This window comes from Podarcis muralis, chromosome 3 (assembly GCF_964188315.1).
Source record: "Podarcis muralis chromosome 3, rPodMur119.hap1.1, whole genome shotgun sequence".
Lineage (NCBI taxonomy): Eukaryota > Metazoa > Chordata > Lepidosauria > Squamata > Lacertidae > Podarcis > Podarcis muralis.
In genome coordinates this window covers 105,669,603-105,692,134 of record NC_135657.1, presented here as the reverse complement: position 1 = coordinate 105,692,134, position 22,532 = coordinate 105,669,603, and the positions used below count along the sequence as shown (strand labels likewise).

Below are 22,532 nucleotides of genomic sequence, written 5' to 3'. Positions count from 1 at the left end.
AGGTAAATATTCAGGAGATCAAGGGAATAGCTGCATCTTCAGAAGCCGTAGTCCAACAGCTATAATCCAACCTTGAGGTTGCCAATGCATGGGCAGCTGTGGTCAAACTATCCTAATCCAAGAATGTCCCTGTTTTATCAGTCAACACTGGTAAAAGGCACTCCTAGCCACTGAGGATACCTGCATCTCCATTGACTGCGCTAGATCTGGGAGTGCTGCAAGACTACACACCTGGGAGTGCATGCCCATCTAAGGCAAACAACTGACTGATTTCCTGCACCTGGGAGCCCCTCACCCACTATCTTGCCAACATTCAGACTCAGTGTATGTAGCCAACCACTGAATCCAGGCCCCAGTTACCACACCGAATTGCTTTATAAATATGTTAAACAGCATCAGAAACAACATTTGTTGTTGTTGTTTAGTCGTTTAGTCGTGTCCGACTCTTCGTGACCCCATGGACCAGAGCACGCCAGGCACTCCTGTCTTCCACTGCCTCCCGCAGTTTGGTCAGACTCATGTTTGTAGCTTCGAGAACACCATCCAACCATCTTGTCCTCTGTTGCCCCCTTCTTCTTGTGCCCTCAATATTTCCCAACATCAGGGTCTTCTCCAGGGAGTCTTCTCTTCTCATGAGGTGGCCAAAGTATTGGAGCCTCAGCTTCACGATCTGTCCTTCCAGTGAGCACTCAGGGCTGATTTCCTTAAGAATGGATACGTTTGATCTTCTTGCAGTCCATGGGACTCTCAAGAGTCTCCTCCAGCACCATAATTCAAAAGCATCAATTCTTTTAAAACAACATAGGACCCTGTGAAAAAAATTAATACAAAAGTATGTATTTTAAAAAAAACACCTTTGGCATTCTGTTCAGTTTACTTTTACAAACGTAAATACAAAGTTGCAGAAAATAACATGTACTGTATACACAATGATGATTTGTTAACACTGTGAATGTGATTCTGTTTGAAGTGATAGATAAGGGATTTGATGCTTAAAAGAATCCCTCCTCAGCCATCGTACCATGTGGAAAGTTTCTTTTACTAGAACTCAGAGTTTTTTAGGAACACATTGAATGCTGCTCTTTCTAGTCATCTGTTTTTCAGGACAAATTGTGTTTGGCTGCATTTCCTATCCTCATCACCAAAGGAGGGAAGGACAGGGCGTTCAAAACTGATACAGTACAATTCAAAAATAGTGGATGATTGAGGGAGGGCTTTCCTGAACAAGCTATTTTAATCTAGCACTCTGCAAAGGAACATGATTTGGTTTTCTAGGATTCAGGATTTCCAGTGTATGTGTGAGGAGGCGGGAGAAGAACGGCTGCTTTCTGCATAGTGCTCATCTTGTGCCCTTTGTTCCTCCTGCTGCTATTTTATGCTATCTTCACTCCCATTTTGCTACATCTAGATGCAATTTTCTGCAAATACATTGTTGCATGCTACCCTAAGATTTGAGCAGTGTGAGATTTCAGGGGTTCCATCCAGGGTTTGTATTTCCTTTTGGGAATGAGGCACAGCAGAGACTATGGTGTCTTTATGGTATATGGTTTATTTACTCATATATACAACCTGAGCCTACAATGGACATAGCAGCAACATCCTAAAAAGGTCTTGTTTGTCCAATATCCATAGCTTTGGATTCACACAGGAATCAAACATCGTGCTCTGCCTCTATGGCTTTCCAGTTTGCTGCTTTACTTCCAGGTCACATCACAGCCAAACTCGTCTAAGTTCTGGTTTTTGTCCTTCTCACTATCTGCGAGTTGAGGGAGGGTCCCCACTCACTTGCTATCTTAAAGAGAGCCCCCTTAATCCTTTGTTCTCTTAATGTCCCATCACACAGAGGATTAACTCACTAGCTTACCTTATATTTTAACACTTGCTGGACCCAGGGGTTAAGGAAGTTAGCCTGGCTTGATTAGAATTTAAAACTTGCTGGATCCAGGGATTATTGAGGTCTGGCACCCACAAACTCATAACAATATTCTGAATTAAAAAGTAAAATGGGAAAAGACAGCAAGTGGGACTTAGCAGCAGTGGGAGCTGCAGCAGAGGAGTGAGGCAAAGCCTCAGGGATGGTTTTAGATTTGTTTGCAGTGTATTTGTTTATTGCATTTACATTCCTCTTTAAGGTGGCATACATGACCCCCCCCCCAATCATTGTCTAATCCCCACAACACCCCTGTGCGGTAGGTTAGGCTGAGAAGCAATAACTGGCCCATGGTCACCCAGTGAGCTTCATGGCTGAGTGAGCATTCAAGCTGTTCCAGGTCCTAGTGCAACACATTAACCATTACACCACACCACACCACACTGGCTCTCATACATGTGCACATGTTCTTTGGATCACAGACATAGGTAGCTGTAGTTGGGTAAACACTGAGTGTGTTAATTCTGATGAGTAAACACAGCCTCTGAAGAGACAGATCACAAAGACAGAGGCCCACTCAGTGCAGCCATGAGGAGCAAATGATAAGTGTTTCCTTCTACTTTCAGTTAACCACAGCTTATCGCAAACTCTAAACTGTTTCATCTTAACTATGGTTTAGGGAAACAACCCAACTTCATAAAGTGCAGTGGGTCTTATTAAAGTCAGACTTTTTTGGTCTGGGAAAAGGTGAAATCAGCCTTGCGAAAGGACAATATCAATGCAATACAGGAGGAGGGAAGATACTCATTCAACCAAAGGCCTGGGTAAAGAGATGCATCGTGACCAATCATTGCAAAGTATATAGTGATGGTGCAGAATGCGTCTCAGAGGGAAGGTCATTCCATAATCTGGGAACAGCAGAAATAAGGCCCTCGTGCACCACTGTCCCTTGTACTACAGACAGTGGCTGCACTGCCAGCAGGGTCTCAGGACAGGTCAATGTGGAAGGAGGCACTCCTTTAGAGATTTAGGGCTTAATATATCAACATTAATGTCCTAAATTGGGCTTGGAAGCAAACTGGCAACTAGAAGATCTTTCAAGGCTAGTGTATAAAAGTGTTTGGACAGAGACAGCCACCGGAAGCCTTGCTGTGGTATTCCGCACCAGCTACATTAGATAATCAAATGATGTGTAATTATTTTTCGTCTTCCTGTTCCTGCAACTGCTGCTTTTTGTTTAACTAAAAAAAACACAACTGCAATATTGTAAGCAGAAAGGAAGATAAATAAAGCATGGCATGGATATTTCATTTATTTTGTCTAGGCTATTTAATTTGAGCGCACTGAAAATTAAAGAGTTAACATAATCTTCAGTAATTAGGAGATACTTACAAATAATACAGCTTTACATCTTTGAAACAAAAGAAGGTTTTGCAATCTATTTTTGAGATTGACAGTAGTTTGAGGTGGAGGATTTATTATGTCTTTTTAATTATAATTTGCAGAGCTCAAGCTTAGAGAAATAAACTGTGTTGAATCTTGATAATATGGGCAAAATACCAATTAAATATGTACAGTTTTCTGCTGTTACTCATTCAGTGTGAGCATTTTCTAAATATGTCCTTTGTTTAGTAACTTATTATATCCCTACTATTAGAGCAGCTTTTATTTAAGTACGCTTTTGAAACTCTGCATTTGCCAATATTGAGAAGGCTTTTGTTCCTAGTTTGGCAAAATATGTCCCTAGAGTAAACTGTATTATGCATTTCAATTTTATGCTGTCCATTGTTCATTCTAATAATTTTGTCAAGTAATTTATTAAGTCAGAGCACTATGTTCACATGCATTGTTTTCGCGTTTGTACCAGATAGTTGCAAGCCATTAAAACAATAAAGATAATGTTGAAAAGCAGATCAAAATCAATAAATACATTCAAATTGATGAAAGCTCCTTAGCCAATTAAATTGGCACCTATCTAAACAATGGCAAAGCTTTGTTGATACTCAGATGTCTGGTGGATGCATATTTCAGCATTTGGTTGGGGAAATATTCCATTCAGTGCACTTCCATATGAGATGAACTTTCCAGGGTTGTTTTTTTTAAAAGCATGCGTCAGTATCCAGCTAAATAATTGTGTGATGTGAGCAGCGCATCTTCTCCTTGAGCAATGGAATTTTCCTCTCTACATTTGCCCCATGCTCTGTAGGCTTGGAGAACAGATTTAGGGGGCATCTAGGGAAGGGGAGTCCCATTGCACAAGCAGAAATCATTCCACTTGAGCAGGAAGTTACAGTGGTACCCCAGGTTACATACGCTTCAGGTTACAGACTCCGCTAACCCAGAAATAGTGCTTCAGGTTAAGAACTTTGCTTCAGGATGAGAACAGAAATCGTGCTCTGGCGGCGCGGCAGCAGCAGGAGGCCCCATTAGCTAAAGTGGTGCTTCAGGTTAAGAACAGTTTCAGGTTAAGTATGGACCTCCAGACCGAATTAAGTACTTAACCCGAGGTACCACTGTACTTAACACTACTTTGGATATAATCCATGTAAGTATCTGAAGTTTATGTGTCTGTTTTGGAGATTGGCTTCCCACTATGTACGTATGTGGCAAAATAAACATCAGTGGCCCCCAGCCTCTCACTTTGTGGAAAGATAACTGCAAAAGTGATTGACATTTTCCAACGTTACACCATTAAGTTGGTAGAGCACTAGCTTTAATATGAGTCAACAGTGTGATGTAGCAGCAAAAAATCTAATGCTGTTCTATTATTATTTGAGGGAATTGAGTATGTTTAGCCTGGTAAAGTGAAAACTAAGAGGAGATATGATAGCCATTGTTAAAAATTTGGAAAATCAATAAAAATTAATTGGTAAAAAAAGAGAGATATGATAGCCATCTTCCAATATCTAAAGAACTGTCACATGGAGGATGGAGCAAGCTTGTTTACTCCTGTTCCAGAGGCTAGGGTCCAAACCAAAGGATTCAAGTTATAAGAAATGAGATTCTGACTAAACATCAGGAAGAACTTTCTGTCAGTAAGAGCTGTTTGACAGTGGAACAGACTCTCATGAGAGTTGGTGGACTCTCCTTCCTTGGAGGTTTTTAAGCAGAGAGGTTGGTGGCCATCTGTCATGTATGACATAGTTGAGATTCCTGCATTGCAGAGGTTTGATGACCCTTTAGGTCCCTTCCAACTCTACAATTCTGTGATTCTTTCATGCTAGATACGTGCAGAGCAGAAAATAAGGCCAAATTCACATTCATATGAGTTGAACTTTCCACTTATTGATAGCTACTGTGTGCAAGTGTAAAAAGGTCTTCTGCAGTGATGAGGGGTTCCAGAACTTCAGGATAAAGCATGATGCATTTTATATTTGGATTGAAAGAGGCCATTCCAGTTCTTTTAACAAATGGTACAACTGGGCATTGAAAAGATAACACTGCTGTACTTATTCTCTAGTCCAGTGAAGATTTGTCACTACATTCAGTTACTGGATAAAGAAAATTACCTAGCTGCAGATTTCATTCCCTGGAGGTGTGCATTTGTGGCAGTCTCAATCTTACATTCCTGTCTTTTGTGCATGGTGAGATACCTGTCATTTTTCTGATTTAATCTTTTGATACCTAGGGATGAGGGTGGCAATGTGGGTTAAACCATTGAGCCTAGGGCTTGCCAATCAGAAGGTTGGCGGTTCGAATCCCCGCGATGGGGTGAGCTCCCGCTGCTCATTCCCTGCTCCTGCCAACCTAGCAGTTCAAAAGCATGAAGTGCAAGTAGATAAATAGGTACCGCTCTGGCGGGAAGGTAAATGGCATTGCCGTGTGCTGCTCTGGTTCGCCAGAAGTGGTTTAGTCATGCTGGCCACATGACCTGGAAGCTGTACGCTGGCTCCCTCAGCCAGTAAAGCGAGATGAGTGCTGCAACCCCAGGGTCGTCCGTGACTGGACCTAACGGTCAGGGATCCCTTTATCTTTACCTTTTTACTTAGTCCTATACACTTTATGGAGGAATTATCTTTTGAGGCAACCAAAGACTTCTGGAATTTTGCCCAAATGCAGATTGACTAAAATTTGAAGTTTATTTGCAAGAGGTCAAGTTTTTGATCCTAGTAAGGAACACAAGTTCCATCAATTTTGCCTGTAACTGTGAGCCATTTTTCTTTCAGATATTCTAATGTAGAATTATAAGCATCATTCTGAAGAAAAATCAAGAAGTTGACAGAGAAAGGATGGAATAACAGTTGTCCTTGAAATAAATTCATTAGTGTTATAAAATCTAGCACTAAATAATGACCTATGGATAGAAAGGTGTTTTACATGCTGGGTGATTCCAAAACTGAGTGGTTGCATAATAAAATATACTGAATCCTACACAATAGGGATAGGCAATGTGATGCTTTCTATATGGTGAAGAACTGCAGCTTCCATTATCCTTGACCATTGGCTGTGCTGGCTGGGGCAGATGCAATAACATCCGTAGGGCATCACATTTGCTATCTGCGAGTGTTGATTCTCATGTAGCCACATGTGAGGAAGGGGAAGGTACAAGTTTTCAGAAGTGCAAGAACACCTGGGGAGAGGGGTGAACCCTACAGGAGGAGAAAACCCCCCAAACAGACTAATTAGGGCAGGACGTGTTCAGTAACCATGGAATGTCCAATTTGTTATTTCTAAATGTGTAATCAATCCTTCCATAAGTCAGCAACCATCCCACTACATCAATTTTAATGGTCAGCATTTAGCTGATGTTTACAGGTCTACAACACCTTTGATTCCTGATATGTTGTATCCTGGACCCATACAAATATGTGAAACAAACCAGCCCTTGTTTGCTGCATGCTGACACACTGGTTGCATTTGAGAAACCTTGGATTAATACATTATTGCTTGACCATTTATTTGCAATATACTGTTTCTGTACATACAGAATTGCGCTGGCTATGAATGCCTTTCTTATTTTAGAGAATTTAGCACTCATCAATAAAAAACTAATGTCAGTGTGGTTGCTCTGGGGAACTACAATGACTGCACTGGGGTTGCAGTTGTAATGTTGATTTGTAACATTAAAATGGATTTAAATGGTTTAAAAGTAAAAATAATGCCATAGGTATATACAGAGGGAAAATATATATACAGTACATTACATGGGTCACACCATAAATTGCCTGGACCATATGCTTAGTTACTGTTGTGGAGATAGAGAAGAAGCTAGAGACTGAGAGTTGCCTTATATGAAAATAGGAGGCAGAGTCTTAAGAACACAGTATAGCACTAGAGGGACAGAAAGGTCCAAGAAGAGGACAAGTTCAAATGTACTTTCCCTGTCTTTCAAGAGTCAAAGGTGGCAGAGAGATAAGGAATTGCAGATGCTGGAGAGGAATGAGAGTGTTGAAACACTATGGTTACCTGTCCTACTAGTGAAAGAAAAACACTAAATTGCAGTCTCCACTGTAGCTGTAGGTAGGGGGCCACAGCTTGGATTGAAAGCTTTGACAGGGTTTTTATTGTTTCTAATTATCCTCCCACCTGTCAAAATAGAAGGCCCGTCATTAGTAATCAGATAAACAATGGCTGTGTGAATTCCCAAACTCTGAATTTCCCAAACTTACAGCTCGGTTCAAAATGTGTGAGAGAGTTGTTTCTTTAAAAAGACGTTGGCAGATATATGCCTTTCTGCAAGGAATCCTAACTAAACCTGAAGAAACAGCATACATGGTTCAGCGGCAAGGTGAACAGGGAAAAGAGAAGACAAAGAAGGGATCTAGGTGAAGTTTGTACAGGGGGAGAAAGAGGCAGAGGCAACTTACTGCAGCCCTTCTGAAAAACATCTTTTTTAAAAAAATATTTTTATTAAGGATTTTCTTGTTTTAGAAAAGTGTAGTGCCTCGTATTTTTTCTTCTTCTTCCATGTAACATTTTTACAAATCCGTTTCATTTGTTGAGGCATTACAAAGAACTCATAACCCACCTGCTCTCAGCAGCCAGAAACACCATAACCAGACACTGGAGAGACCTGTCAGGAGTAAGCATGGACCAATGGTACCAAATAGTATGGGAAACAGCCCTACTAGAAAAATTAACTAATAAACTGAAACTGACACGGGGACAAACAGAAGAAGACGCCTTCACCCCGGTATGGCTCCCCTTTATCACATACACAGCCCAACAGGACAATGACAATAATCCACCAACAGCATACAAATCAATATGGCTAACCTGATCCAAAACACACACACACCTCACTCACACACGAAAACAAAGATCACCACAGCCAATCACAAGCAAACAATCACACCCTAGGCCAACCCCAACCTCTCTCACCACCAAAGGAACACAAGTGAACAACACAAGCAACGCTGACACCAAACTCTACATACATTAAACATAATAGAAACACCGCCACCCGACCCCACCCCCATCCATCTTCTGCAAAACATCTGAAAAATAGCAGAGTACAGCGGTTTTCTGTTGTGCTCACCAAAATAGAGCAGATTGTGGGCATGCACCCTGTTATAGGGAAACTAGCAGGGAATCTCAGACTGAATGCAAAAAGTGATTTTCAGACTTGACACAAGTGCCATAACATAACAAAAGACACGGGTGAAAAAGCTGTCCACGGTTTGCCATAGTAATATGCTTGTGGTTGGCACATGCTGCAATCAGTGCTGGTTTGCACGCTAGAGACATTCCCTGGTTCACCCTGGTGCCTTTCCTGTCGCTCAGAGCCAAGCCAAATTGCGCATGTGGTCTTGGTATGTGTATAGAGTTCCTGCTGAACCAAGCTTCTCAATAATAAGCTTCAGGAACAAACTTAGTGAGATGTCTTGTGAACAAATCACCTACAATTTGATAGATAAAAAACAACCCGGCAAATAAAGGCTTTGTCCCACACCATCAGAAAGCGCTTCTACCTTGACTATTGCAGCCTGCTTCTTCTCCTTCCCGAAGAATCTGTACACTTTCATCTATTTGATTGCTTGTCGTTTCTTTTATCTTCAAAGCTTTTGAAATATTCTTTTGAGTCTTTTTTTCCATGAATCTTGAAGAAAGAATGTAGAACTAATGTTCACCTTCATGTCACTGTTTCCACGGTATCTAAAGTTTCAAAATTATTTAGAATTTATTGAACATTAAGTGGGACACAATTGAGTTTGTTTGTTTGTTGTATATTCGTTTTATGCTTATTAGTTTCATTTTATATAACAAACACTATCAGATATAATCATGATAGAAAATAGATTACTATAAGCTCAGGTGAAAGTATGACATGTTGGCTTTAACTTTTCAAGCCGAAGATCAACTGCTGTAAAATGATAATGAGAAGACAGTTTCACTATAGCATATTGGCCCCTCTATAATTTATCAGTGGCATATGTGTTACTTTTAAAGGTATTTCTGTTCTAAATGTCTTCTCATATATGTGTAAATGCAATTTTCAGTCATTTATGATTTTTTAAAAGAGGTTATAAGAAATTCTGGTGTTAACTTTTTATTCATGTCTTTTTATATTTATATGAGCATCATTGAGCAAATTTGATATTTTGCCCTTGCTTTCCCCCTCTGCACTCTTTGTGCCTTTGTCTGGAAGACATCATACTTATTTATTTTCCATTAAACATAAACATGATTGACTTAAGTCATCTTTTGTGATTAAGAAGCTGTAAGAAAAACCCTGAGAATATGAAGTCATTACTGGTCCCATCCTTTGGGTGCATCTTCTGTGCAAGCTTCACTGAAATTGATAGGAGTTGTCCTTGTTCTTGGAGAGATCCCATTCATGCCAAAAGTACCTGAGTGAGAAGAGTTACTGATAAATTGGTCTATTGCATATCTTTTATCGTCTGTGTTTATTTTTTGTTGTTGCTGTTTTGTAAGATAACTATTGCTTATTTCTACACTGGATATGTTTGCCATAAAAAAGTTTTTCCTTCTATAGACTTACTCTGTGGGGAACATTGCACTTTGCTGTATGGTTCCTTATATATTTACTTTGATTAGTTATGCCAGTTTCTCTTTTTATCATTTTATCATCATTTAGCTTTACCTTTACTGGATCAGAGAATGTTCACTGTTCTAATTTAGCTAAAATGAGATCTTTTATCTGAAAGGAGATACTTTTTACTACTTAGATCAGGGTAGTTCAACTTTTCATATCAAGTGGGCTGCAAGAGTACTTCAACACGGAACCCCAAGGTCGCACAATGCCTTGTCACTTTGTGGTGGGGAACAAATATTGCTGAGGCTGCATGTTGGACTGCCCCGACTTAGAAAACACCCACTATGGATCTTTTTTTCCAGTTCTTAGAAATGGATCTCAGCATTGTTTGTTAATGCCAAGGTTCCAAATAACTTTATTGTGCTAGCCATTGACCATGACAAATCTGTATCAAAAATAAATGCAAGAAAAAGGGATGCCACGTCACAAATAGGCTCTATTTAGATCTCTGAGTCTCCCTTAAAGTTCACTGCTATATTGTCCAGGGTCTTCTTTCTGATCTTTTTGGCCACCAAAACAAAAAGGGCGACTTTATGAGTCACTGAAGCATTTACATTGCTAAGAAGCCATAGGACCTTCTCTGCTGAGGAGAGACATCTTTCCTGTATGGATGGTAGGGTGAGAAATCACCTCCTGGGTCCAGTGTATAGTGGGCAATATAGTGAATAGTTCAAGATGTCTTTCACTTGCAGTTGCCCATGTATACAGAGTTTGTCTTTGTATGGTACCCTGTTATATTGTCTGTCTAGGATGGTAGAGGGCATAGCTTGAAAATGCAGCTCAGTAAAAGCTGGCCAGAGATTTGACAGATAACTGGCTCTAAAATGGATTGTTTTTAGAACGGGGAACCAGGAAGAGTGTTTGGAGGATTTGATCGCTTGCAGATCATGTAGTAATTCTGTCCAGTGACATAAATCCCTTAATTGGCGTTTGTCTGTGGATGCGGGTGGCACTGTGGTCTAAACCACTGAGCCTAGGGCTTGCCGATCAGAAGGTCAGCTGTTTGAATCCCTGCGAAGGGGTGAGCTCCTGTTGCTCGGTCCCAGCTCCTGCCAACCTAGCAGTTCAAAAGCACGAAGTGCAAGTAGATAAATAGGTACCGCTCTGGCAGGAAGGTAAACGGCATTTTCGTGCGCTGCTCTGGTTTTGACAGAAGTGGCTTAGTCATGCTGGCCACATGACCCGGAAAAACTGCCTGCAGACAAACGACGGCTCCCCTGGCCAGTAAAGTGAGATGAGCGCTGCAACCCCAGAGTCGTTCGTGACTGGACTTAACTGTCAGGGGTCCTTTACTTTTTTACCCGTGGATATAATCTCCCCTAGCTTGTGGAAAAAATAAGAGTTCAAGTAACACTGGATGTTAGATTTCCACCATCAGCTGTTCTCCAATTCTGCACAACACAGGGCTGGCAAGCACTCGCATGGCATGGAGGGCCATCTTTTCAGGTAATTAAATCTGGTACAGTCACCTCCTGCAGTTAACGTTGGCCATTGAGCTTCCATGTGTAAGACTGCGGCTGCTGTTCTCTTGGGTAGGGAAAACAGTCTCTTGAGAAATTAGTTTTGCACCATTTCTAACCCTTTAATAGCACTCTCATCCTTAACACCATAAAGCATCTGAGAGATCCCTTTACTTCCAGATATTTTAGCGCGGGCTAAAGGTGGGTTTCCCACCTTTTGTGAATCATCGTGTTGGTAATCGCTGTACAGCTCTTGGATCAACAGGAGGAGTCTGTGTTCTATATTGGTGTTTAGGAGTTTCTTCCACAATCTGCTATGGAGTCAAAGGCAAGCAACTAACTTACGCTTTTTAATTCTAGTATACTTTCTGATGATATGATTTAGCAGGAAGCATCGGTTGATGGTGCTGAATCCTTCTCTAAACACTGCTTGTTCTCCTTGCAGAATGTTATTTGTATGTAGCCAGTCAGTTAACTTTATTTGGAAATGCTGAGAGTATAACTTTGAAGGGATATCTAGCAGGCTGATGGGTGGTAATATTGTGGTAGAGATCTGTCCCCTTTTCTTGAAGATTGGAACAATGATGTTTGTCTTCCAGCTATGTTCTTTATATGTATAAATAGCCTGGCCAAAATAGGTACCAATCACCATTCCGAAGGAGTCATGAAGAGCTATGGAGGCGTCATGTTTTCTCCTGGGGCTTTGTTTTGTTTTAAACCTTCACTCAGGTGTTTTAGTTCATTGGGGGACACGTCTCAACAGTAGCTGCTGTTGATTTTTTCCATCCTATGCTGGTCAGCGTATTCTTAACCCAAACCATTACTCATGTGTTTGGGCTTGGTTGTTGCATGTTACACAGTTGAACTTCCTCATAATTACTTCCAAGAAATTGGATTGCCGTGTCAGCCAAAGACTTTAGAATTGACATGTTCTAGTTGGAAGGTCTGTCTAGCCAAGTGTTAGGTTCTGCCAAAGCTGATGACTAATTGTCTCTGTATATTGTTTCTATACCTGTCACTTCTGATGAGTTTTCTGTCTGTCATTTTTATGAACCCTTTCCATAAATGTCGCCATGGCTGCATCTGCATTTTCTTAATGACATTCTTTCAAATATTTATGCATTGCTAAATGCAAGGTATGGGAGCTGTTGGCTTTTAGCAGTACTGCCCAGGACTGGTCCTATCATTAGGCAGAGAGAGAAAGCACTGCTGTGAGGTATGAGATAGTAGCATAGTGTTGGAGGACAAAACTCCTAAATGAGCCTGCTTCCCCTACAAGCATTGAAGTAACGTTCAGCAATCAGTCTGGTTGGCTTTTGTATTAAGAATCTGGCGGGCACCGTCTGGTACTGCAGCAAAATGTATTGGGCCAACCCTGGCCATGTCCCAAGTATCTGCCATCGTTTTATCTGCAGGAATGTAAAGAAGATTATGGTAACTCTCCGTTATAAGTGAATAAATGAATATTGGACTTGTTTACCCATCAAACATCTGGTTCAAAGCATTTGACTTCATTGGATGTACCATTTATATGCAATGGAAAATAGTACATGATGGCATATATCTTCCTATTACGAACATCTTTGCTAAGAATCAAGATGTGAATCAAGAACTGCTTAGTTCGAATCTCATCTCATGAGCCTTGCACTCACTAGGTAGCCTTAAGAAAGCCACTGTTTCCTTGGCCTCCCCCTCCCCAATTATAATCTGCAGCTGATAATACTGACCCTATCTTACAGAGTTGTTAAAATGATTGCAACAAGGTATTCTGTGCGAAGGACTTTGAGCATGCAAGAGCACTATATAAACTCAGCATTTCTGATAGTGTTTGGAAATATAATAAAATGCACATTATTATGTACCCAAGCAATGTCCCTGCTGAGGAAATGTCAGTAATCTTGCTTTTGTGGAACAAGCCATAGAAATATTTACATGCAAAGTCATAATATGGGAATGAATAGAGCCATGCAATAGTTGTGAACAATGGGACACATCCTGAAGAGAAGAGAGAGTTCACATAGAATTGCTGACAATGTCACCTAGTCTCATCAGAGAGTCAGCATGAGGTATTGTCTGTGTACAGCATAATTTAGGAGGGTTATGCATCAGGTACATGGTTAATCAGTGTTCAGTGCTTAGTCAGTGTCTATGATTGATTATTTCCTTTTAATTCTCGAGCCCAGCTTTCTGCTCAACACATTTTATTCATAATGAATGTACAGATGGGCATTCCAATATTCCATGTTTGGGAACTGATGTGTATATAGTAAATGCTTTTAGGGTATTTGCAAAGGTGTGTGAAGATTGGTAAGGAACATTACTTTTATAGAGTATTAAAAAACAACAACACATGTGCACACACAGGGTGTTTTTCAGCCCTGTTTAATTGCCACCATGAAAGAGAATTTGGTTCACCCATATTTGCACATCATGTCATGTGACTTGGCAATGCACTCTGCCCCCCAGCCAGACCTTGATTCAGACAGGTGCTTCCATGTGCCTCTCCCTCTTCCCAAGTTGTCTCAAGTGCAGTGAGCCAGGTACATTAGCAGCTCCCCTGAAACTCATGTCTGGCTTGACATCTTCTCTGCTCTTGTGGCCCTGGGGGAGGTGGGAGTTTGGATTTGAGAGATAGCCAGAAAGCTGGTGTGGAGACCTCTGGTGTTGGGACAGGGATGTCTGGATCCCATGGTTCTTCAAGGCCCCTGGCAGTGTGTAGATCTGATGGGTACTTCTGTGCCCCCCCCCACTCTCCTCCAAGGAGACCTCCCTCAGGTTATTGGCAGGACTGACTGACTCTATTTTTTCCTGTGTGTGTGTGTGTGTGGGAGAGAGAGAGAGAGAGAGAGAGAGAGAGAGAGAGAGAGAGAGATGGTGAAAACAAAAAATATAAAAAGGTGGAGGTGCTAAGGAATGCAGTTAAATGTATATGAAAATGACATTGATCAAACTATATTTATGAAATATGGTTAAAGTTCATGTAAACTATTTTGACTTCTATCATTATACAGCACTCAGAAGAGCTCCTTGCTCTTATCAGTGCTACCTTGTTCTCGATTTGTTTGTTTGTGTGTGTGTGTGTATGAGAACAGCAGATCAAACAAAATAGCATTGACAGGTAAAGACATCTCCTGAAACATGTGAGAGACAATGTAGCTGCCTGTATTGTAAATTGCTGGTACCCTTCTCACCAGCTGTCACCTTCTGTGATGTTTTATTGATGAAAAGAAAAGTGTCCCTGGTTAAAGAATGCCTTCCTTCTCTCAACTAATTCCAGATTTAAGGGTTGAAAATGTGTGTGTGTGTGTGTGTGTGTGTGTGTGTGTGTGAGAGAGAGAGAGAGAGAGAGAGAGAGAGAGAGAGAGAGAGAAAGAGATGTGTATCTGCGTGTGTATTTTGCAGTTAACCAATATAAACAAAATATTTGTTTTTCAGTATGTGGCACTCAGATCAATACAAAAATGTGAACTGAGTGTTAAAGTATATTTTATTATAGCAACAGATGCTCAGCTGCATGACATAACAGGGTTTTTTGTTCTTCATCAAACCCATTACTGCCTGCTGAATAGATGATCCAGAAAAAAATTAGCATTTTTAAAGTGGATAAATGTCTGTTTTTCAGAGAATGTCATCAATGCCTCTCATTTAAATTGTTTACAATGTTACAAACATGTTATCTCTAGAGATGCTGTAGAAATAGAGTGCTTCACACTAAACAAACCACACAATATTGGCAAGTTGCATTTTATTGTGAGAAAGTTTTATGTACATTTTAGAATAATGATTTTTTATTCTCCACATATCTAAGTATGTAATGCAAAAGATGTGATTGTGAATATGGAATTTGGAAACTTTTGAACCAAATCATTTAACTGATGGAGTTTTCCATAGTGAGAGACTTCTAAATTCGCTATCTGTTTGATGTTCATTCCCACCTTTCCAGACAGTGTCATGCAATCAAGTAGCAATCCAGTGTTTGAAGCAATTCAGAATTAAAATATTCAGCTCACATATATTAGCTAATAGCGAAGTGAAGAATTGGCATGAGGCGCATGTGTATATGAAGAATTGTAGCTTGAATTCTGCTTAAGGCAGTGGCTTTTGTGAGGCTGACAGGAGTCTATTTCAGTCCTTTTAGGCTCCCAGCAGCTGAAATCCTGGTGCTTGCTACTAACCCCTATCTCCTTCCCTTGTGCTCTTATTACCTAGGGATATGCAGAACAGCCCTTTATTTCTGTGGAATTTCCTACTTTTTCTGCCGCACGATCTCAAAATAACTGTAAACTGAAATCCTTGCTTTTAGGAACTGCAGTTGTAAATCAGATGTGCCCCCAAATGCTCGCTACTTTCAGTGGGTTGCTAATCTGGGTGTGCATCCAAATATATATCCCATATTGAACCCTGATTTTCAGTGGGATTAGGTATACGGGTTCACACCCCCATTCTTAATGCCTCCTATACCCAGCTAGCTTGCACAAGAGTTTGCACCTCCAGCCACCAATAATTCCCCCTTCCGCGGGAGAATGAAATTAATAGAATCAAAGTTGGAAGAGACCATGAGAGTCATCTAGTCCAACCCACTGCAATGGAGGAATCTTTTCCCCAATGTGGGTCTCAAACCCATAATCCTGAGACCGAGTCTCATGCTCTACTGGCTTTGCTATCCCAAATAATAAAATTGATTTTCTCATTGGGATTGGACTGTGCTGTCAGTCTCTTTACTGAAACTTTCTCCTATAGGCATTTTCACAGCTACATCATGTTAATTAATGGTTTGTACATAGATTTAAATGCCCTCCCCTTAATGCAAACCAGCAGGCTAGTTTCCACCTGTTATATTTATTTTTAGTATGTATTTTTTATTTAAAACGTTTATATACCTCATTTTACACTGTTAAGGTTTCAGAGTGGTGTTTTTTTGTTGGCATCCATCTGTCTTGAGAGACAATGGAGTATGCCTCTGGGGGTGAAATCAAACAGCTGTGTTAGCAGCACTGAAGTGACCTCCCCAGGGTGCAAGCCTCAGCAGTGTGTATGGAGGTCCTGGGCTGCCCAGAGGACAAGACACTTTGCTGAGGTGGTCCAAAGGAAAGTGGACCAATATGGTTGGCACCAACTCGGCTGCAGGAGGTGTACAAGGCGCCATCCAGCCATTCACTCTGGATTTGTATAGGGTTTACTCCTTAGCCTATACTTCTCCCGAAGATATCCTGCAAGGCAATAGAGGTTTAGGATCAGAGTTTTCCTTTTGCTAGATGGGCTACCTTCTCAGGTTCACGAGTCCCATCTGCCCCTCATTGTGGTTGGAAGGTAAATTGTGTTTCCATGCACTCTGGTTTCCGCCACGGTGTCCTGTTACGCCCGAAGTGGTTTAGTCATGCTGGCCACATGACCTGGAAAGCTGTCTGTGGACAAACACTGGCTCCCTTGGCCTGAAAGCGAGATGAGCACTGCAACCCCATAGTCGCCTTTGACTGGACTTAACTGCCCAGGGGTCCTTTACCTCTTTACCTGTGCATGTGGATATCACTTAATCATGATTCAGGTGCTTTCCTCAAAAAAGATGATTGTGGGAGGGCGGGAACAAGAGTTAGCTGAAACACATTCTTACTTTTCCGTGGTGATCCTCCCTGATGCAAGAGCAGGCATACCTTTCTGTGTTCAATTCATGCCTTTAAGCATTTTAAAGCCTCTTTTCTCTTACAACTAACTGTTGCTAGTGCATGAAGGAAGAGTGTTTTTATTCCGTGTTACTTCTTGCGTTATGCATTGGAGGTTATCAGTATGTAAGCAGGAGGTAGTTACTATTTTGGTTTCATTAAATCTGCAATTAAATTTTTTTGTCTTTGATATATGTAAAATGCCTAGTGAACATGTAACAGAGATATATGTACATGTTCATACATGCAAAATTCATATGTACAAAATCATAGGTACAAAATTTTGAGTGCAAGATAATGTGCAAGGACACCCTGTGTGCTTCTCTGTTGTCACATTTTAAAATTGACAGTTTGGTCTCAGTGTGAGAGGTTTTGTGAGCTGATTTCAAGGACTAGAGTTTGAGATGAAATAAGCAAAAACTCCTATACACTTGAGGGAGATATACTGCATTGGCAGAATGATGGATTTAGATGACATTTTGGGGGGATTTAGTACTCTCCTCCTTTGGTTTCTAGTTTTCTTCTGTTGTAATGTTTAAACAAATGTTGATTGATTATACGGAGGTGAAAGTGATATCTTAACAAATACATCTGCTGTGATAGTAATGTGGATTTTGGTTTGTTTGTGTGCTCATGGATATGATTTTACATGCGTTACTTAAGGTAGAAATCTTTAGTAGGCTTATCAGCAGTAAACATTATATTTGCTTGATTGTTTATTTATGTAACGATAATTTTTACCCTTTCTGACGCATGCCGAATTGCTCTAGGCAACTTACAACAAATAGATTACAATTTCACAATAAATATGAAGACAGAATGTAATGGAGTTAGAGGGGGCAGCACGGATAAATCAGTCTCTTCAGGTGTCATGGATAGAGTATTTCTTCTGGTGATTAACTGTGATGCTCTGAACACCTGGGACTCCTGCTGAGAAATAGGTGATATGGAAAATTTACCTCGAGTTTAATTTAGAGGTGGGTAAGTAGCCTTGTGCTCACCCCCCTAATCAACTGTACCTCCTGAGCATTAAAGTCAAATGCTCAGAATTCTTCCAGGAGGTTCACTCAATGATTAACTTTACACTTAAAGGTTACAATGCCAAACTCAGCACAGGCACTGGGGGATTCTAGCAACAGTAGGAAAGATCTGGATAGGTCTTTACTTATGCAAGAAATGGCATTCTATGCATTCTTCCCCACACAGGTTCATGGGCCTTGCCTTGACAACTAAATCTGTGACTGTACTGTTATTTCATTTTCGTCTACATAGAAACAGAAGCTGCATATTGTTTTGCATGTAATGTTTAATTTAAACTTTGCCTAAAGTCCTTGTGTTAACAGAAAAGGTGGACTGGCTTTATTTTTGTTTTTGTATTGTTAGAGAATATTTAAAAACAACAACACGCAAAGCTTGCTCTGATGTAATTCTTGGTTCTCTTGTTCTTCCACAGCTAATTCAAGTCTTCTCGGAGGTGGCGGTGGTAAGTTTGGCCTCTTTTCTCCTAAGTGTTGCAAGAAACAAAAAGTATTTTTTTGAAATAAAACTCAATCAACAGAACATCTAGACTGAATAAACAGGCAAGAATTTGACCACATGCTATAAATTTAAACATCTTCAAATTTTACAATACAGATAATCACTATACATCCTGTCTAGCAGAGGCTAGGCGTTGTTTTTGAGTATGGTAATTATGTAAAATAACTCATAGGTTGGTATCACTATAATCTGACTAATCCCCAACATAAGTGCAAAATGCCTACTTTGTTGAAGGTTCATTTCATACCGGAAGAATTCAATTTGGGGAAGAAGAGGTTAAAGGGGCAGTAGGTAGGAGTGTTGGGCTTGTGAATAATTTGCCATCAGTGGTTATTTCTGTTTTAGATGTATTGTAAGTTATTTCAAGGGACGCGGGTGGCGCTGTGGGTAAAGCCTCAGTGCCTAGGACTTGCCGATCGTATGGTCGGCGGTTCGAATCCCCGCGGCGGGGTGAGCTCCCGTCGTTCGGTCCCAGCTCCTGCCCACCTAGCAGTTCGAAAGCACCCCTAAGTGCAAGTAGATAAATAGGTACCGCTTTATAGCGGGAAGGTAAACGGCGTTTCTGTGTGCTGCGCTGGTGCAGGCTCGCCAGAGCAGCTTCGTCACGCTGGCCACATGACCCGGAAGTGTCTCCGGACAGCGCTGGCCACGTGACCCGGAAGTGTCTCTGGACAGCGCTGGCCCCCGGCCTCTTAAGTGAGATGGGCGCACAACCCTAGAGTCGGACACGACTGGCCCGTACGGGCAGGGGTACCTTTACCTTTAAGTTATTTCAAGAAGAATCTCAACTGATACTTAAGGTTTTTTTGTGCTTTACTTGCTCTGAACTGGTGAGAGGCAAAATAACTTGACACATGATAATGCCATTTCTCTTATTGCTTAGAGAAATTCTAACATATACCTCTCCACTTCCTTTCCCTTATCTTGCTTTTTGTATTAAAAGCTTTGCAAAGTGTATATAACAGTTTTTTTGAGGTGTGGAGGGGAAATTATGCTCCGATGGGTGTGGAACGTGGGGGGTGGGATATGGAGGAAACAGAAAGTCTCTGATAGATATGTTATAAATACAAAAGCAGTAGTCACATTTTCTAAGCTTCTGTCTTGGCTATAGTTATAAGGGTCTGATGATCTTCTGCAAATGGAAAGGGGGAAACTATTTTAAAAGCTGAAGGCCACTTGATGCTTTTAGTGTTGGAATCATTGTACTTGTATGATTGACAGCATTGAAGATTGACCATTTTGAGATCAATATGTGCTGGGTTGGTCTTCAAATGCATTTGTTACATCATTGAGATGGAAATAATATTTTAGGTACAAACCTAACCTTATTTGTGGATGAGGTGACTATTACTTTTATTATGGGACCGCGGAAAGCGCGCCAAATGCAATGCTTTCGGCCCCTGCAGCCCTGAAGCTGCCTCTGGAAGCAGCTTTTGATATGCTTTGAGTTTTGACAGTTCAGGATGTAGCAGAAACATGTGATGTTGGGAAAGTCTCTGTCTTAAATGTGCCATATATCTCACAGCATTATCAAATGCAATGTAAGATATTTGCCAGCCTATATCCGCCATGTGGTCCTTTTGGTTCTAATGGTGTTGCAATTTGAAAGTATGTGAGAACTAATGAGGGGCAAAGAAAGTGTAATAACAAATTTGACTCAAAAGACCAGAAAGCTCAGATTAAGTCTGGTAGGCTACACAGTATTTATTTATATCTAATATTTTTAAACATTTATTCCTACCTTTGGGGCAATTGTGTGATGCTCCTCATTCTTACAATAAGTGAGATGAGTTGAATTTTATTCCTCAGAGAGCTTGGATTGGATTTGCATAGGCACTTGGTACTTTCATCTTGCTAAAGAGCACTTCAGTCATTACCCACAAATGCTGATCATTTTTACTTCAGATTGACAGGAAGGCTTTTTGTCACATTTTCCTGGTTTAACAGCAGTTGTTTTTTCTAGAGGTATTGTAACCATTTCCTGCCAGTTAATAGCAGAGGCAGAATACCTTTCTCCTAGCTATGCTTACCCTCCCCCCACCCCAAACCTTTTCATATCCAAAGAATTAAACAATATGGACACAACAACATACCAAAGCTAATCAGTTTGAAGTCCTATTGATTTCAATACCAGAGATTTAAGAACATGCTTAATCCTCTGATTGAGATCAGTGGGACATAAGTTTTGACTAGGTCATGACCCATATGTCTACATTTTAACCTTGGCTCCTATCATTATTTGGATACTTAATAAGCTTGTTAAGACAATGAGACCAGGGCATGAGCGTAACACTACTCTCTCTAATAGTGATTCCCATATTTCCTCTGACAGTGGAGGTAAAATATAGCCATAATAGGTGGGAGCCACTGATAATCTTATCCTCAATGAAATTGTCTAATCCTTTTTATAGCCATCTGTGGCATTTGCCCGTTCGTTTGAAAATGTCTGTACAGGGGGAGAGAAAGGGTTAACAGGTAGACCAATTGAAAAGCCAGAGGTGGAGCCTACCTGTTTATAAAAGGGCTTAGCCCGAGGTTTGGGTGTAGTTGTTGGTTGGTTTTAGTGGGTTGGTTGGTTGGGAAAGGCAGTTGGGAAAGCAGTTGGCAGACAGTTGGAAACAGAGAGACAGTTAGTACAGTTGGTTCTTGTGTGAGGGGAGGTAGAAGAGTTAGAGACAGGATAAAATAAGATGAAGAAGGTAAAGAGTAACAACGTTTTGAATGCAGTTAAAATCTATTTGTGTCTGCAATAAACTACACTCTTGTTTGTTAACTTAAGAACCTGACTGAGACTAAGTGATTTACTGGGGAGGACCTGGTTGGTGGCAGTGGATTAGTGGTGTACAGGTCAATAGTCCATAAGACGACCGGGGGCTCCATACGAACGCCACACCATTCAAGTTGGTGGCCACCACTACCTCTTGTGAGAGGTGTCCCAGTCCAGTTCTATATTTTAGCAATCTCCAGAATAGAGTCATAATACCAGCTGTGTTCTGAAAGCCATTATTTTGGTAATTTATAATTTGAATGCTTTATTAAGGAGAAGTTTGGGAAACAATTTTTGAAAAGAATTGATTAGTATTCTTTGTATTTCACTTTTCAGATCTTAATTAATTTCATTATATCCATCAATTAAGTGTCTCGATGTTTCTTTCTTGCTTTCTTTTTGCTGGTAGGTACGTGTGTATTGCCTAGACACAGACTGTTGCTAAAAATGAATTGACTGCATAAAATATTTGACCTGGGGGCATTCTTTCTCCTCCTGTGACTTGACATGGCTGCTAAAGTTTGTCAGTGTGGCACAGAAGAAATCAGACATCTGCCAGGGGTCCTTTGATAAGCTTTATTACCTGCCTGAGGACAAAGCAGATAACTGAAATTTCCCCTAAGGGTAAACCTTATGAACCGTGCAGCAAATTACACTTACATTTTTTGTCAGAAATCCCAGGAATACATATCCGACAGAGTGGAATTGTAGACTGTTCTTTCCCTAGGTTTTGAGGAGGTCCCTTAGGCCTTTCATATAGTCTCATAAGAACACAATACAATGAAAATATCTGGAAATCTACCGTAATTGAGACAGTCTGTCCATTAGCTCATTTGTGAGATTGCACTGCACTCACAATCAGGCATTTCACTTGAGCAGTTGTTTGTGCAACTGAGCCTGTGCCTTGCAGATAGACTACCTAAATTGGTTCTAAGAGAAACTTCTTCCTTGCATTTTACATAGACAGTTCTACCCAAAATTCTGGGGAAGTGAGAACCTCTTTTGTGTGATAACATTCTGGTTTAATAAACCTATTTAATAATAAACTGAGATTAGATTAATTCATTTATTTTATAGATCACTCTCATGGAATAAGTTGTTTAGGGCAGTCATACAACATTCTTCCCTAAATCTTTGTAAGACAGATATGTTCCTTCTGGGGATGAATCAAATCTTGCAAATCTGGCATTGCAGTGAGAGGTGCTGTTACTTGACCCATTTTCAGTTTGACTTGCCATCG

The 22,532-nt window shown here is 40.6% G+C and overlaps 1 protein-coding gene across 5 annotated transcripts in view; it reads left to right on the top strand.

The window, feature by feature from the left end:
• Positions 1-22,532, top strand: part of MACROD2 (mono-ADP ribosylhydrolase 2) — a 997,146-nt gene that overhangs the window by 119,352 nt on the left and 855,262 nt on the right. For all 5 annotated transcript variants that reach the window (XM_077926445.1, XM_077926442.1, XM_077926444.1 and 2 more), the window contains exon 4: positions 18,440-18,469. In XM_077926445.1, coding sequence (XP_077782571.1) covers positions 18,440-18,469 — 30 coding nt within the window. The remainder of the gene's footprint in view (positions 1-18,439; positions 18,470-22,532) is intronic.